Raw genomic sequence first — 17,823 nt, 5'->3', positions numbered from 1 at the left:
TAATACCTGTATTCCTGGAGGTGCAGGTGTTGCTTACACCACACATCCACCAGGCCCATGGAATCTGTGAAGGACTGTAGTCAACACACTTCCAGCGGGGACATATGTCTGCTTAGCCCGTCCCTCCAGGGGCCACTCACTGCATTCATGTCACCTCCCCCCCATGACTAGGATCCTGGGCGTCAACTCTAAAAGGAGGGCTCTAACGTCCAGGAGTGTAATTTTTTGTTGACATGGTGGGATGTATTGTAAACAGAGGTTAAGGGTGAGACCCTCCTACTGGCCCGAGACTGACACATAATTGCCACAGGGGTCCGCCACATGTGGGAGAGCTTGTAAGGCATGGATTTTTTTAGTAATATTCCTGTTCCTCTGACATCTGTTGAATAGCCCGTGTGGGCCACTAGATAATACTCAAATCTATCCGGGCCTTATAATAATTCCCCTGCAGGTGGGTCTCCTGCATCAGGATCACAACTGGGAAGTGCTGGTGGAGATATTGCAGGATTATTGTGTGTTTGATCTTACTCCCTAGCCCGTTAACGTTCCATGACATGATGTTTACCAATTGTTGTGCCCTTGTCTCCATGCTCTATACCAGAGATAGAGTATCTGCCTTTCTCCCACCCCTGGGATCTCAACCCCTGAGGGTTCCTTCCATACATAGTCAAGGCATTCTGTCTGACCATGCTCCACGCACTGCATTCACGCATCTGCAAATCAACTGCCACAAACTGCAAACTAAACAAACTCACCAATCTTCTCCTACCCCTACCTGCTTCGCGGTTTCCCAACTACCCACTGTTCAAACTGTCAGAGCGCCTGTCACCCCATATCTTCTAAACACAACCATGGGTAGGCTAGTATCACCAGGATAACATTGAGAATAGTCTCCTACGCGGGTCTCCACTGCCCTTACTTGCAGGATAGTGTGTCACCAGTTCGTCAATAGGCATCATTGTAAATCTTTGTACCCCAACTAGAGTGTTCAGACCTCCGCCTTCACTATACTTAGGCCTTCCCCCTCTTCAGCCCGATCCACTCCGAACCCCCTGTGACCCGGTACCGTCTCAGAGTCCAGTGGGGGCTGTCTCACATGACACTTGCAGCTTGACAGTCTCTCCACTTGGCTCTCTCTGTCCCGGGGGCTCAAGGGCATAGGGCTGTCCATTTTGCTGGTCTTTGGTGATCTTCGCTTCTCTTGGGTGCCAAGGCCTCCTTGCCCCACCATTCGCCAGCCCTAAAACCACGCCTCCTCTGGGTATGAGAAGAGCTGGGACTTCCAATCCACCACCACCCACAACTTGGCTGGAAAAAGCATCATGTATTTAATGTCTTTGGCCCAGAGAAATGTCTTCACCACCTCGAAGTTGCAACACTGTTGTTGGACCCACAGAGTAAAGTCTGGAAAGTAATGGATTGTCGCGTTTTCATACTCTATGCCTCCTTTTATACAGGCAGAATGAAAGATTGCATCCCGGTCCCTGTAATTGAAGACTCTGGTTTTGAGCGTACGCAGAGGCACCTCGGGCCGCAGTGGCTGGGCCAGCACTCTGTGGGCCCTTTCAGTAGAGAAGAGTTCTGTGCTGGGCCCTTCTGCCCTTTCTGGAATGCCCCTGACTCAGACGTTGTTGCGACAAGCCTGGCTTTCTTGATCCTTCAATTTTGCCACAATGGCAGCATGTTTTTTCGTAAGCAGCTGCACCTGGTTTTCCTGCCTTTTGGTCACTGCTTGGAGTCTGTGAATCTGGGTCTCAGCCGTGGTGACTTTGTCAGTGACCTTGCGGAGGACAGCTCTCAGAATGTTGATGTCCACTGTGACCGGCTCTGTAGTGTCTCTCAATAACTGTATGGCCTCCATAATCTCTTGGAATGATAGATTGCATTCCATGTGGGCCCTTGTGGCTTCCGCAACCGTGGTGGGTGAGTTTCTCTCAGCTACAGGTGTCCGCAGTGGGATGGTGTATTTATCAAGGTTGTTAGTTTGTGCGCTCTTCGGACCTCTGTTGCTCCCAATTTCTCCTGCCCTTATTTCCGTAGGCTCAAGTCAGGGCCCCCCTCATATGCACTGAGCAGTCCCCGTTGTAGGAAGCCTCCCTGCCTGGAGTGACTGCCTGTCACTGCCGACCCTTCACTGGTGCCACATCAGTCTCTCTGACCAGTTTTGTGGGGTTATCCGTTATTGGTGGAGGTGGAGGTGAAAGTAGGGCGTTTCCACGCCTGGACCTTGGTTGCTCACAGCCAGCACTCCTCCAATGTGCTCCCCCATCTCAAGTAACCTGCCAGGGTCTGCTTCATCCTCCTACACCTCTTTAAGCCCCCTCACACCTTCCAGATACTCTCCGGATCTGCACTTGCGCCCTTCTCACATGCAGCCACCAGGGTCCATGTCCAGCACTCGCTGCCACAGCCAAGGCACAGGGAAGCCTGCTTCTGGGCCCCAGCAGATCCCTCATCACTCGCGTCAGTACTATGCACTTCCTCTTGGCCTTTTGTATGCTCAGCACTCCGTCCTGTCAGGGTCTCCCCACTACACCTGGGTTCTTGGTGTCACTGCTGCCAATCCTGCTCTTCCAGATTTTCTGGTGGCCTCCATTCTCTCCCCGCACTCGCTGGGCCAAGTCAGGGCACCACCTCATGGCATCGTCTCCCAAACTCCCTGGGTGGGCCATGTTACAAGACTGCGAACCCGTCTCACTCAGGGGATCAGTTCAGGGAGCCGGGCAATACCTCTATCTCTTCCCCAGGCAGGGACCACTCGCTCGTTCCCACCCGCACCTTACTTCTTCTTTGCACGGGGAGTCAAGCGGAATCCTCTAGCCGCTCTGGCCACTTAGCAGGCTGCCAAGCCTCTGCCCACCAGTTTCCTCCACTGCACACAGGTCTCCTTCATTTGCGACAATCTGGGTCACAGCGGTTCTCCTTTTTGGTATCATCGGGGTCCCGGGGAGTACCCAGCTCTTTTCTGCCAGGGTGCCACAGACTATGGTAGAATGTGCAGTCGGATTTTCCCGGCGATGATAGAGCTGCTTGGGTATGCAGCCATCTTGAGTGACGGCTAGCCACACCCCACAAGTCACTTGTATGTACCTTGGACACCAACATTACCCTCAGGAAAGACATTTGAATAAATGATGCCTTGATACCAGCTCTTTTTTAAAGAAGGTGAAACCATTTCTTCAAGAAAGAAACTTCCAAACTGCTGTTCAAGCCTTTGTTGTCTTGCATCTGTTTGGTGACAATGCCCTGCTCCATGGCCTCTCAGATTTCACACTGTAGCCTCTACATGAAGAGATATGATCACATCATCCCCATCCTGATGGAACCTATTGTCTCCTCTTTGACTGCTTGCACATCTTCCAACCCAACTGCTTTACAAAGCCATTGTAACCAGCAACCCCCATTTATCTTGAAGGCAAGCTCACCACCTCTGGTGGCTCTTGGCACACCTGCAACCAGGCCACCATCAGACTGGAGACTAAGAAGTGTAAAAAAGATAATACAAGGCAGGTGGCCTTTTCAATCAACGCAACCAGGAACTGAGACAACATTACCATTTCCACATGGACTGCTCTAACTCTTCTCAAGTTTAGGAAACCCTTTGAGACACACCTATTTAAAGAACACCACAGCGCAATGCAGCAACAACCCACTAACCACCTACCGCTCCTATTAATCGTCAACTGCATGCTTGCCTTTGACCCTGTACAGCGCTTTGCTGCCTTTTCGGCTAAATTTGCATTATACAAATACCACATAGATCACATTTCTGCTTTTAGGTTACTTTAGATCGCATTACACAAATCTAATTATAAAAAATCTATATGATTCCCTGGTACATTGAAACTTTTAAATCTGTAAAACTTTTAAACTGTTTCTGGAGTAGTGTGGGCTAGGAGAGTTGAAGTCTAATTTATAGAGTTTTCATGAAGTCTAATCTATACGGTTTTCTCTTGACACAACTATTTTTTTCTCAGGTGGTGAAAACGTGCTACACTGTAGTACTGAACATAACTCTCAAAGGCCTGGGCTGCAGTTTAGCAGACTTCCTCCTTGCCGGGCTTCCGAGGAAGTGGGAATTTGGGGAGTAGCGTAAAAGATGAATGACATTCTGATAGGGCATGTGTGGAACGGTGCATGAGGGGTTGCTGAATTGGATGGTCAGTGGAACAGATTGTTTTGAAAGGATGATGATCTCATTTTATTATTTCGTTTATATACCATTTATATAGTGCCTACATGCCGCCAAAGTGCAGTCATAGCAAATAAATACATGCTTAAGTTCAGACAAAAATTGACAAAAAGGATGAAAATAGTTGCATTTGGGGAGGAGTGATGACATCTCTATTTTATAAACAAGTTATTGAGTAAAAGAGAACAAACCCAGGATGTGGGCAAGACCATGTTCTGAGCATGAAGACACAGGGGTAAAGTGAAGGTCAAGGTCAAAGCATTTCCGCTCGCAGTTTAAAGGTGGCAAGAACATGATGGTACAAAAGGGAGACAAAACAGCATTCTATATTGTGAGGGATGAATAAAGCATGTTCTACACATTCATCTCCTTTAGCTGTCTGAAAGTGCAGTCTTGGTGGTACGGTAGTTTTCTATAAATAACTGTAAGTTCATGTTTAGCTTTTATTGTTGTGTACCCTTTCTCTCTACAGCTCCACAAGCAGAAGCTTCTCCAGTGGCCTCACCCCAAGGGGAACAAAATGACCCAAACGAGATTTGCCTCTACCACATCTGGAAGTTCTGCAGAAACCAAAGTGAGTGCTCGACGTCCACAATCTGTTTACAGGGTGTGGTGACCAGAAGACGGAGAGATCAAGGGCAGGCTGTTTCTCAGCTGCGTTGACTACATAGTGAAGGTTGCTTAGCAACACTCTCATCCTCACTGCTGTTTTCACAAACTACTCACACCCCAGAGGTCATGTGATGTTAGAACACTGGGAAACAGAACTCCCAGGGGAGACACTGGTGCCACCTGGGTCCTAACAGCTGCAGGGATCATGTGTCTCCACACTTAAATATCCTTCTCAACACTATGGCTGCTGGCAGACTTTATCTTATGGCCAGTGTTCCGTGGTTCTCAGAGGAATATGTGATTGAAATAAATCGCCTTACGTTTATATTTACTGCTGTTCAGTAGTTTTGTTTGGACCCACAGTCCCTTCTAAGCTTTTCCTGTAGTGGTAAGTGGATACTTTCCAAAATAACGAAGAGCGCACAACCTCCCTTTTTAATGGACAATGAGGATGACTTTGTTACCATGCTGTGATGCTGTCGGTCCCCCATACTAACAGAGACTTTGTTGCAAGACCTATTGTTGACAGCAAGGTGTGGAATTGTCATGTGGCTGTAGAGTATTTTGTAGTTTCAACAACTTGGCCTCAAAACAGCAGCAAAAATTGAACTAAATCTCCAATATCCTCCACAATATCTATTTGTTCATTAGACGTTTGTAGATTTGAATCTCCGTTCTGCCAGTAGACATTATGGACTTGAAGTGAAGAACTTGAAGGAATTGTTATGTGGGCATCTTGTCAATGCTGACTGCACAGCAAACCCTCTCCTCTTCACCCGCCATAGTGTTTGCGCTCTAAGGACTGCCCACCACCACTCTTTCTCCATGTCTCTAACTACTCCCTTCTTTTCTTCACTCAGATAAATGCACTCAGGTGCATTACTATCTGCCCTATCGCTGGCAGATATTGGAGGGAACAGGAGAATGGAAAGACCTTCCATCGATGGAGGAGATTGAGAAAGCCTACAGCGACCCAAAAAAAGCCAGGTACAGATTTGTTTTAATGATACCTAGTGGGATTTCTAGTTTTGGTACAGGACTCATTTTTCAAAATGTTTCTTCTGCATCCTTCTTTATTCTGACATATTCACTTTGTGAGATGTACATTTAAGCCTCAGTACACTGTGTGATGGAAGGAGATCTAAGGGTCAGTGGTCTTGTGTTTTTTCTGATATACGTGAGAGCTACAGGAATCCTCAGTTCCTGTGAGGGGTTTTTAGAGGAAGAGTTCCATCCAAATACTTGGTTAAACAGCAGGGCTGATGGGTGTCAGATCTCTGGGTGGAGAGTTTCATTTAGACATGGTACACAGGCAGACTGAATGGTTGTCAGATGGGTGTACCAGTGGATAGGATGCTTCATCTAGATACATGGTACACAGACAGGGTGAATCATTTGTAGATATGTGAATTCCTGGTTAGGCTGTCTCATCTAAATTCTTTACTGCACAGACAGAGTGAATGATTAACAAATGTCATGAGTTTGTGGCACTAAATGATGCTAGACATGTTCGAGGGATTGCTCCTATTTATTTGTCAAATGATCAATCAAGAGATCTATCGTGGCTGTTGGATGTGTAACAGCATGAAAAAATATATACTCTGGGCCCCAGTCAGTAGGTGCATTAGCTCATCATACTAGCATTTGTAAAGTACCCTCTCAAATATGGCACATGATCTCTTATCGACAAGCATCATAAATGGGCATATTCACACTCATCCCTTTTTTGCTTCCCAATTATTCCACAGTCACTTGCCAATCCTGGGGATAGTCAAGCTTTGCTAGCCACCTAGTCCCACTGTCTGTCCTTTGTGGCTCTGAACAGATCATGCTCTCCTCTGCTTCTGTCCTTGGCTTAACATTTGTTACAGTTGGCAGCACTGTTCTACTGGTTCTGGTCTCAAGGGTCATATAGGTAATAGGAGGAACACAAAGTCAGCATGGCTCTAATTCCCCTTTTTATGTAGTTCACATTCCTTGCCTCTTCTCAGCCCATCAGCAGCAAATAGGCAGCAAACAGAAGGCTGCTGGGGGAGTCATGGAGTGCAGGATGTCAGCTCAGTTTCCCCTTGCATTTTGACGATTCAACACCCACACTTTTATAGTCAATGTTAAAAGCAAACCTTTCAAACAGAATAACAGAATCCTAACTAAATATTAGCACTACTTAATCATGGGAATTGATCACACATGTCACAGTGTCCCAGTTTTAGAGTTAGAGGGGTGTTCCCCATCTACAGCCTGGCACTGGATATAAGATTGGGGATTGGCACTTGAAATAACAGTGGCATTTCCAGAACCTGAAATCAGAACACTCCCGAACCTGAGAAGAAGAATCAGAAGAAGGTCTGAAGAAGGAAGATTGGACCTGCTTGCATTGAACCCAGGACCCAGAAGAGACTGCAATGGTCAGTTGACTGACCTCCTATTCAGAGCTGCAGGAACACAATAAGCTTCCATAGGCGTTTCCTGCTTTCCTGTTTAACAGACTCAAGTGGACCTGATCTGGTCTCCTCTGCTGACTTCTGTGGGAGTGGGTCCTAACCCAGAAGTGCTGTTCTGAAGGTCGTGGACCCTTGGCCAAAGTCAGAGTGTACTTCCCCTTCCTACACTGAAGGTTCCACCAATTCGACACAGAGAGACTCTGAGCCCCACAAAGCCATGCAGCTCCATACTGTAGGCTTCAACTGAGCAAACGCCAAGTGAGCTAGAGCCCTGAAAAGCTGCTCAATACTGCCCACAACTGGGAGCCTCACCACATCCAACATTCTCACCTTATCCAATGCAGAAGCAATGCAGATTGCTGCAGAGCCCCTCAAAGCCACACCATGCAACTCCTCGCGGACTGGATTCAGCTCTTAGTGACACAGAGTCTCACAGAGCTGAGCAGCTCTTTACTGAAAGAGTGATCCAACCTAGAGCAACGCAGAATGACTCAGAGCAGTGCAGAGTTGCACCACACTGTCTTTGCACCAAAGTCAGAAAGTAAGACTTTGAGTGGCCTGATCCTGGCCCTGTATCCAGTCCATGCTCCATTGCAGTCAGCATGAACATGTGACTTTGTCCCAGTTCTGTGCACCCAGATACCCGCAGTTGGCACTTCACGTAATTGGCACTACGTTTTCCCTAAACTTTAAAAGCTCATAACTCTGGTTCTACTGATAGTTGTTTAGGTGTCATTATATGCATTAACATGCCCTCTATTGTTCTACCTTGGTGTGGGATTTTTGTTTGGTTGTGTTTTCATTTTATTACTTTTTGAGACCTGCATAAATCATTTCCATAAGTTAAGCCTGCCTGCTTGTGTGCCAAACTACCAGGGGGTGAAGCACTGATTTGTTTAGTGACTTTTTTCGTTTACCCTGACAAGGATTGTGATTTATTTATATTTGCAATGGGTTCACATCCCCTTCAGCCAATAATCCAATTTCTTACAGTGCTATTAACAGATGACCTGGTTTTACAGATGCAGGTCTTGCCTAATGAGTAAGAACTTGAATCAAGAATTGAAAGTGGAGGCCTTTGCACATGGAAAACACAGATGATAACTTGGATGGCCCTTTGAATGTTAGAGTGTCATGCTTGCGGTAGACAGTGAAGCACATGGGTGCATCCCTGTGGGTAAAAATGTAGAAGTTGTCTTGCTGCAGAGTTTTGGTACCTGTACAACGTAGGAAGTAGAATGAGTAGTGCCCTTAGGTATAGCCACTTGCAATATCTACTTGTGGCATGACAGGCTGTAGTTTTCTGTGCTTAGGTTAGGGGTAGGAAGATATGTCTGGGTCTAAGCAAGGCTTAGAGGGTGCTTCTTGTGACTTGATTCTCTTGAGGGATATAGGAAGGTTTTAGGTTTCTTTGACAGGGGGGTCTCCAGTTCCTAGGACCAGTAGGTTATAGGTTGGAATTGTTTTCACAGGTTAGTATCTGTGTTTTCAGAAAGTCAAGTTTAAGATGGCTGTTCGACATTCATTCCTCACGGACATGAGCACAGTAGTCAACATTTGTTGTTTCTAGAAGGCTGATGTGTCAAAGGGTTTTGCTCATTCTGGGTGTTATTCTAACTTTGGAGGAGGTGTTAATCCGTCCCAAAAGTGACGGAAAAGTGACGGATTTACCACCAGCCGTATTACGAGTCCATTATATCCTATGGAACTCGTAATACGGCTGGTGGTATATCCGTCACTTTACCGTCACTTTTGGGACGGATTAACACTCCTCCAAAGTTAGAATAACCCCCTCTGTGTCTATGGAGAAAGGCATTGATACATAAGATCATTAGTCTTTTCCAGATGTAGGATCTGTGTGCCTTTAGTGTAATTATAGCTGTTTACATTGTTGGAACTGATCAGGATCCATGGAGGTGTGAGGCAGAACCTAAACTGAGTGTTGAGGTACTCCATTTTAAGATATTTCATCATATACGGAGTTCCTCCAACCTCAAAGGTAGAGTCTGCCTGTAGACAGTGTCAAAACCAGGAAGTGAAGTCAAGACGTTGAAAAAGGTTTCACAGGCCAGCTGTTCATGGGTGTTAGAAAGAAGCCCTATCTTTACAGCTGGGTCTGCCAAAACATTTGGTGCTCAGAAGACACAGTCTTCTCTTAGGGATGTCTGCATTAACATATGGCTCATACATTAGCATGTGCCAGAGGAGGCTGTAACCTGCTCTCAGGTTTCCTTTTAAACACTTGCCTGATGAGTGCTCTTATTCTGTCCCTTCTGCAATAGTTCAAAACATCAGAACATCGATTTTCAGAGCATGACATCTTCAATGAAGCCAGTTCGGCGGCTGTCCACAGCCTCCTCCGTGGTCAAACCTTCGGATTACATCCTCACCACTGAGTGGGTCTGGTACTGGAAGAACGAACATGGGCAGTGGATTGAATATGGAAAACATGTGAGTTTACCTGAAAACTGGGAAATGTGTGGCTTTCTCATGGTGACCAGGAGTGCCACTTCAACAGAGTCATGTGGAATGTCAATAAATACGGTGTCACCAAGCAAGTGATGACAATTGTGGAAAAAACGGGTAGTAGTTACCAGGGGTGGTTTCTCTTATAGGGCTGAGGGGCTACGCCCCCTCTGAAATTCCTTCACATTCACATAAAAAATATTAAATAGATCGATTTGTTTAGAGATACGATTGTGTCTGTAAAAAAAATCGATGCATTTAAGTCTGGGCTGTCTGTCCTAGGCTGCCCGCTCCACCTCGCTTTGAAGCATGACACAAAAGCCAGGCACTAAAACCCTTCATTTCCATTATGGTCTGTGGCGTATCCACTATAGGCCAGTGACGCATTTAGCATCATGATTTTGGGCATTGGAGTCTTCATTCGTGCGTGAGGGTAGCCCTCTGCAATTAACAGGCATAGATCCCACCCTTTCCCAATTTATCATGCAATAGGAGTGGATACAAGCATGTGTGATTTAGTGCCTTGTCTTCAGTAACGGTAAGTGTTATAAAGCTAATCTTGTGTTATTTTTATTGTACTGATACCCCTTGTCACGCTACCCTCCCCCATGTGACACCCCAGGCCCTGGCTGCAAATCACGAAAAGTGGAGCTGCTGTATTTGTTCCTCATGAAACTGTTCCAGACGACGAGCAGCGTTCTTGCTCCCTTGCGAAATGGATCCAAATATCCGAGTCAAGCGCAAGGGGAGCAATACGTGCTTACAGTAAAGGCAGGTATCTGCTGTATGGAGTTAAAGCTGGCCCTGTCTTCATGCCCTTAACATTAATGCCACAAACATGGATTGATATGCGAACAATGAATGTTAAAATATATGTAATGTATGTCAGCCATTTAGCTCCTCTCATTTCACATTTTACTTAATGTTGAATTCCCCAAGTGTGTTAGCTGTTTCATCATGCTGAGTTTCTGTACATTGTATTACTCTTTCATAGTGCATACTTTGACTTGTGCCAGGTGTTTATGAAGGGCTTTGATTTAGAGCGCTTGTGCTGAGGCTGAAGGCAAAACAAAGTAACTGACAGTGGGTTGGTCTTTGCAGAGCACACAGAAAAAAGGTTATGTGTTCCAGTTGCAAATAAAATTCAGTGTAAATGTGCGTGAAGGGGTGCATAGAGGTCAAGATACTTAGAAGGCAAAAGCAAAATGAAATAAAGTACTTAAATGTGAATGAGTGCAGTGTATGTTAGGGGTGCTAAAATGAGGGGGATGCGAGGAAGTGCATTCAGGGAAGGGGGAAAAGAGGGTGCTGAAGAGGAAAGAGAAGAGGTTGAAAATATGCAGGTGGATGAGATGTGAAGAGAAAAATGGCATACATATCTAACGTAAAGCCCACATAACTGAAGGCCATACTCCTTCCATAGACCTCAATAATATTTAATTCACAGTCTCACAATTTCAGAGTTGAAACATTTCCAATATTAATTATTTATAACTTATTATTGTTGTTACTCATTTGTCTTAAGCCGCTAACAACCATTGATAAAAGCCAATAGTAGTTGTTGTGTTATGTTTCTGGGTGCATTAACATCTCAAAGAGAAACCGAAATACAGGCCGGCTGGCACACTATTCGAATCACAGAAATCTATTTTAAATGTTCCCTTTTTAGATAGCCCCCACTTTTTTATCCCACTTAAAGATCTGTCTGCACATATTTCCATATGATTGATTGAATCCAGCAGCTGTGGGTGCTTCCTGATGCCTGGTTAGAGCAATTTCTACCAAAGTTGGTGCTGCATGCAGTACAACACACTGGGCAAGCACACACTGTAAAGGGCCTGAAGTTGTCGCACTGTACAATTTGCACATTAAAGTACCTGTTGAACGTATTAATGCAGTAAGATATTGGGCAGTTTTGAATATGTTTAGTATTTCAAGACTATGGACCTCATTAAAACATTGGCGGTAAATGCCACCTACTGCTTCGGCGACGGCTGCCAAAAGACCGTCGCCGCGGCTAACATCCTTCTGCCATATTATGACCACAGCCGGATTTCTGCCACAAGAAGGGTAGAGATATACGTCCTCCCAAAAACCTCTAATGCTGGGACAGGAGAAGGATAAATGATCATCAACAGCTTTTAAAAAATCACACCTTTTACATCTTTGGGGTGGATCTTGTACAAACTTTGCAATCTTTTGAGGGGTCCAGTATAGCTGGTTGATAGTGAAGAATAGATTTAGCTTCAGATTAGCTGGCTTGACAACAACTTCAAAGATGTTTGCCACATGCATTTTAAGTGAGTTCCCTATATGATTCCTTCCCATACTGACTGTGGTGCTGCCATTTTTCTATCATCGGCATCTAAAACCTTCCAGTAGCAGACGGCAACCTCCTTACTTTTAGGCCTCACATCCTGTAATAGCGACTCATCTTTCCAGCCATCCCCCATCTTCTGAGTGATGCTTCCGAGCTAGGAAGACAACTGCAGATATTTGAACCTTGATAATGATCCCCCAGTCCTAGCTTTTAATACTTCCCAAGGTAGTACCCCCTGTACTGAAGACAGCTCCCCCCAGGTAGCTATTCCGTCCCTCCTTAATGGAAGGATCAACTTATCCCACAAGAACTGTGGGGTGCCCAGAGAATCCCAGATAGGTGCAAAGTCTGAGTAATAGCCGATATCCAAAATCCTCCTGTCTCTCTGAACCATAAATTCAGTGCGGCCTTTAGAGTCTTTAGCTGTACTTTAAAAAACAAATCAGGGCGCAAAACGTATATGAGAACACAGCAGATCCCAACTCCCTAACCATGTCTACTAGAATCACCCCCCCATGTTGAGCTATTTGGAGTGCCTAAAAGTAGTTTTTAAACTGAAAGGCATTTAGTACAGATTCAGGTCCAGCAGGGATAGGCCTCCCTTCATGAGTCTGCGGCTCAGCTTTTTCCACGCTAGCCTTGCCCCAACTGAAGCCAATATGAAGCTTGTTATTTTAGCCTGAATCTTGTCTATAGCTGATCTTGGGAATGTAAGCGGGATGCAATTAAAAAGGTATGTCAACTTGGGGAGAACCAACATTTTAATCAGATTCACTGGCCCATAGATTGTTAAAGGTAGAGTCTTCCATCTGGTGAGTAAAGCATCCACCTCCTTTGCCGCCCTCCCTATATTACACAGTGGCATTGCCTCCAGGGGGTTGACAATAACAATATCCAGATATTTAATCTCCACGCATACCTCCCCCATCCAATTTGCTACATTCCAACACACCACCTCCGATTTGGACTTGTTTACTGAATACCCCGATAAGGCCCCAAATACTTCTGCCAACCTTTCCACCCTAGGGATAGTCCAGACAGGGTCCGATGTGTAAATGACCAGATCATCCGCATATAATGCGATATAATTGCTCTAATGCAGTGAGTTGAAGGGGATTACGTGGGCATCCCTTTTAAGTTGCTGGGCAAACGGCTCGATGTAGGTATCAAAAAGGAGTGGAGACAGGGGCCACCTCTGCTGTGTGCCTCTACGAATATCAAAACCCCTAGTCAATGACACGTTGAGCACAATTCTGGCAGAGCAGTTCTCATGCAGCCTCTGAAGAGTCAGAGTAAAACAGGGACTAAAACTCAGTACTGCCAAGACCTCCCAAAGGTAAGCTCAACACACTTGATCAAATGCCTTGGCAGCAACTATTGTGATCACTGCCAGAGGAACTGCTCGAGCAGTGGCTAAGTCAATAGATCAAATCAACTGTTGAGTGAGCTTATGACTCTGTTGCTTTGGCACAAAGCCCTTCTGATCTGAATTTATTAATTGCGGGGCTAACTTGGCCAGTCTTCCGGCCAGAATACTCACAAAAACACTGCAATCTGCATTTAAAAGGAGACTGGTCGATAAGAATCGGGCTTCCTGGGGTCTTAAGCAGGCTTTAAAATCAATGTAATTGTGGCTTCCTTCCATGAATCAGGGATCTGTATCTTACCCTGATATATCAAATTAAACAGGACCTCTCACACTGGCAAAATCCCCTGCTTGTAAAGTTCCAGTAGGGTGCGGGGTGGCGGGGGCAGTGGTTGTTAGGGCCTCCCGCCTTTCCACTTTTAATACATGACAGATGCTTCCTAATTTTCTCCTGAGTAATCTGTGCCTCCACACACTCTTTCTTCTCTACCGTAAACTTTCTCTGTGCTCTGTTGTGTACTGAGACTCGCTCAGAACAGAGCTACTTAAAAAACACCTATCTTGGCTAAGCACCGTATTCTTGTTAATACTCAGCCCCTTCAATTTTATTTCTTAATAAGCAATACACATTCTCAAAATTCTCTCCTAATAAGAACCAACACTCACAGCGTTAATGATAACGTCTAGTTTTGTTGACGAAAAGTTCGGTTTACTAGCTACTTAAAGCAGGTGGTAAATGTGTACATTAATCCACAGAGAACTGGGACTATAATGTTGAATTTTGTTCAGTAAAACCAGGTCCACCCAATAATCCCCCATTCCGTAGGAATTGACTTGTAAAAGCTAAGATTTTTATGAATTATTCTGTCTTTGTTTATCACTTTATTTCAGTAAAAACATACCATAAAAGTACAATACATGCAATCCAAGAGAAAAGTTGTAAAAAGAGTACAAACAAGGTAAATTACAGACTCTAAAAAGAGAGATAATAAAAGCGAAGATAATAACATAAAAGATTTAGGTTTTCCATAAATATAATGCTTAAAAGGACCTTCAGTCCCAGCTAAAACATCGGGCTAATAAACTTACACTTAAATACAACCACTGTGCATTATGCGCCTACTTCTAAAATCTGTTAACAGGTCTTATTCTTTAAAACCACTACTCTAAAATGCCAAATTGCTTAAAAAAATGTTGCCACAGGGCAAACTATTTGTACGGATGAATCTGATTTAAATACTCTCCCAGCAGATGCACAATTCCTAAAATCCATTTGTTTGCATAAGGGAATAATCCAAAGAGCCCTCTGTTTACCATATGCACGACATTGAAAAAGAACATGAAGATCAGTCGCTTCGTGTTTACAACCCATCGGTCATAACTTAGACTTATTAGTAGAATTTGGTCATTTATAGGTTAAAGAGCACAGAGGAAGAGACCCAATTCTAAATCTGATAAAGAGAGTGTGTGCAAATGGAGAGAGTGCTGCATCCATAAAAGGCTCAAACGCGTAGTGGCATTTAAATTGCAAAAAACTATCAGTCATGGAGGAGGGCACAACTTCGGTCAATTGAGCAGTTTGGACTTTGAGCCAGAAAGCGTCCTTCAATATCTGAGCGGCATTTTTAGGTATAGAAGAGGGATCCTCCCAATTAATTATTCTGTCTGTTAACAAAGTTCCAGCCACCCGGAATTATCTTATGTAATTCCTCTATACTTGTGTTCCGGGCCTATATATGATAGTAACATAATAAACATGGGACCCGCTGTGCTGTCATAAAATCTGATGCTACAAAACACACTGACATGTTGATCTGTAATTTTGTTAGTTTTCAAGAAAATAGGAAGGCTTTATCTTGGTATGTATTTGAAAATATTGGCCGTTCTGAAATATTTTTATTCCCATATTAAGGGGTAATATGACTCATTTCAACCCCAAATGAGATGTATGCGTTTTAAAATATTTTTGAATTGTATAAGAAGAAGCAGGTGGTTTTTTTTTACATCTGTCAAGTTAGAGAAATGTATGAGATTACTTTCTCTGTTCATCTTCTTATGTGCTCCAGTCAGAGATTATCAGTTTCAAATTACAAAACTGCTGATAGACCCTACTGTTGGAGTGTAATTTTTGTAATCATTATTAACATGGAAAGCTTGCAAATAATGTATAATGAAACTGCACAGAAAATGTTTTAGTGTAATGCACGCGTTTGAAATGTGCTCACGGGGAGTGGCCACCAATGTATACGATGATTAATGAAACTGACTACTAATGAATTAATAATGTACTCATGTATGCTTCTGTATTTGCACTATGAATTTTGTATTAAGGTTTTGCTAAATTAATCACTAGGCCTTAGTTAGCAAGGGTCTGGGCCTAGCTGCCTGGTCTCATCTTAAATGTGTTTTTCTAACGTGCAATGTGCTGTCTTCCTGAAGGACGTGAAACTGTACTTTTCCAGAAGCTAGAGATGTGTGTGTAACCGTAGTAAATTCTTTCTCATGGGACCCGACTTGCTCAAGGAAACATTCTTGCTGAATGCAACAGTGTAATTTGCAACAGGTACAAGGTCGCCTAAACTGGTAAAGACAATGGAACTACTGACTGGAGCAATGAGTGTAACTTTTCTTACCTGACATTCTACCTGCTGAAGACGTCAATCACAGGAACCAATAAACTGCATGAGAACTGTCTTAGATGAATATTCTAAATAGGTGATCAACGGATTATTGGACAGAGATAACGATGCACCAAATATTGCCCAATTGGAAATTAGAGACTTGTTCGACAGATTCAGTATAACGACGTGACACAAGGAGAATTCAGCCAATTTCTTGGCATTCTTCCTCGCCACTTTGATGCCATTATCTAGCCATTACGTGCCTTTTACTGAGGGACACTCTTGCTGTGGTACCCTGCTTGAAGACTTTGTTGGTCTCATACCCTAAACCATCCTCATCCTCTCTTTGCCCTATAACGCACTTCTCCTCCTTATGAGGGAAGCATTCCTTCTCACCCTATCTTGCTGAGACTTTGCTGCTTATCCTGGCTGATGGCGACTCAACTGCGGTTCTGAGGACGAAGACTGACTCTGTATGCTGACCCATTACGGCAGGTAACTATATGATGATGAATTGTAATTGTCTGTTTGCATTTTCTTTCTAGGTACCAACTGCTCTTTTGATAAGGACCATAGTTAGATGTTTTCTAAATTTATGTTACTAAATTGTTTTGCATGAAGCCCAACATGCTGATGCTAATTAGAGGTTAGTTGAGGAGCTCACTAACATCGGAGGCAAATAGACAAATGACTGGGTCTTTGCTTTGTTGAATAACATGTTAATGATATTCTGCTGAAAGTTGATTCATGTTGACGTCGGGTTTTGTCCTAATGTTCATGATTTTTGCTTTGATAAAGTCTTATTCATGTTGCCATATTGTTACCTTGTTAATGTGTTTGTTGGTATTGAGACTAATAAACTTGCTAGTAGAGTGTAACAAATAGGGAATGAAGGTCATGGTGTGTTTTGATTTTTATTAATGATATTAACTGATTTGATTAATTTGTTATTGTGAATATTGATGAGGTCATTGATTTATTGATTGCAATGCAGAACAGATATATCGTCTTAAGGTGTCTCCAATCAGGGTCAAAAGATTCATTGGCCTAAAACGAGTCCTCGTGTAAATAAAGAACCTGCGTTATCAGTTCTGGTAGCAGAGGACGGTTTCAGCCCTTTGGGGCCCTAAGACGAGGGACCATTGTTTTAGAGTTGTTTTTGCGATAATGCAAATTGGAAAGATGATGTTCCCCTAAGTCCCAAATGACTTTCCTGGGACCCCGGAGCCTGCCGAAGTGAGTTGGGTATGTTCTTGGTGTTCTAGTGATAGAGTGAGTGGCGTAAGGTTTGCGCTTGCACAGCTTATGCATATTGCAGGTGAATTGTGAAGTTTTTGAGGATTTGTAGGCCAGGTAATGTTTTAGTAGGAGTGTGCATACTCTGCAGTATGAGAGTAGGGAAGTCGGCAAACTTCATGTGAGTGTGGCGCTTTGTGCTAAAAAATTGTCCACGTGGTTGTTGGTGATGTACGGACCCTGGGTGGTCTAAGACTCCGGAGTATATTGATAAGTGTATGAGACACTTGGTTTATGTTGTAATTTGCGCAGTTTAATAGGTCAATCGGGCGTGGTTGACGAGTCGAGTCAATGTGAGGGAATGAAAACTTCGATGGAGATTTGGTGAGTTCTAAAGTGCACTAGGACAAACCATTGACAAGTCGAGAGTAAAATTTGCGGGTCAAATTTTGCTTGCGAGTGCAGGATCTGAGAAGGAGAGAGTAGCGGCTGAGGCTTAAAGTGAAATCTCTGAAAAGTTCTGAAGCAATTGTGTTACCCTTCCTGTAGTAAACCGGCAAATTTGA

General features: G+C 44.0%; 1 protein-coding gene across 1 annotated transcript in view; it reads left to right on the top strand.

The window, feature by feature from the left end:
• LOC138287530 (protein mono-ADP-ribosyltransferase PARP12-like) overlaps window positions 1-17,823 on the top strand; it is a 267,415-nt gene that overhangs the window by 98,837 nt on the left and 150,755 nt on the right. Inside the window, exons 4-6 of the mRNA XM_069228004.1 lie at window positions 4,665-4,766; window positions 5,665-5,791; window positions 9,531-9,699. Of these exons, the coding sequence (XP_069084105.1) occupies window positions 4,665-4,766; window positions 5,665-5,791; window positions 9,531-9,699 (398 nt within the window). The remainder of the gene's footprint in view (window positions 1-4,664; window positions 4,767-5,664; window positions 5,792-9,530; window positions 9,700-17,823) is intronic.

This window comes from Pleurodeles waltl, chromosome 4_1 (assembly GCF_031143425.1).
Source record: "Pleurodeles waltl isolate 20211129_DDA chromosome 4_1, aPleWal1.hap1.20221129, whole genome shotgun sequence".
NCBI classification, from domain to species: domain Eukaryota; kingdom Metazoa; phylum Chordata; class Amphibia; order Caudata; family Salamandridae; genus Pleurodeles; species Pleurodeles waltl.
This window is presented reverse-complemented; position numbering and strand designations above follow the sequence as displayed.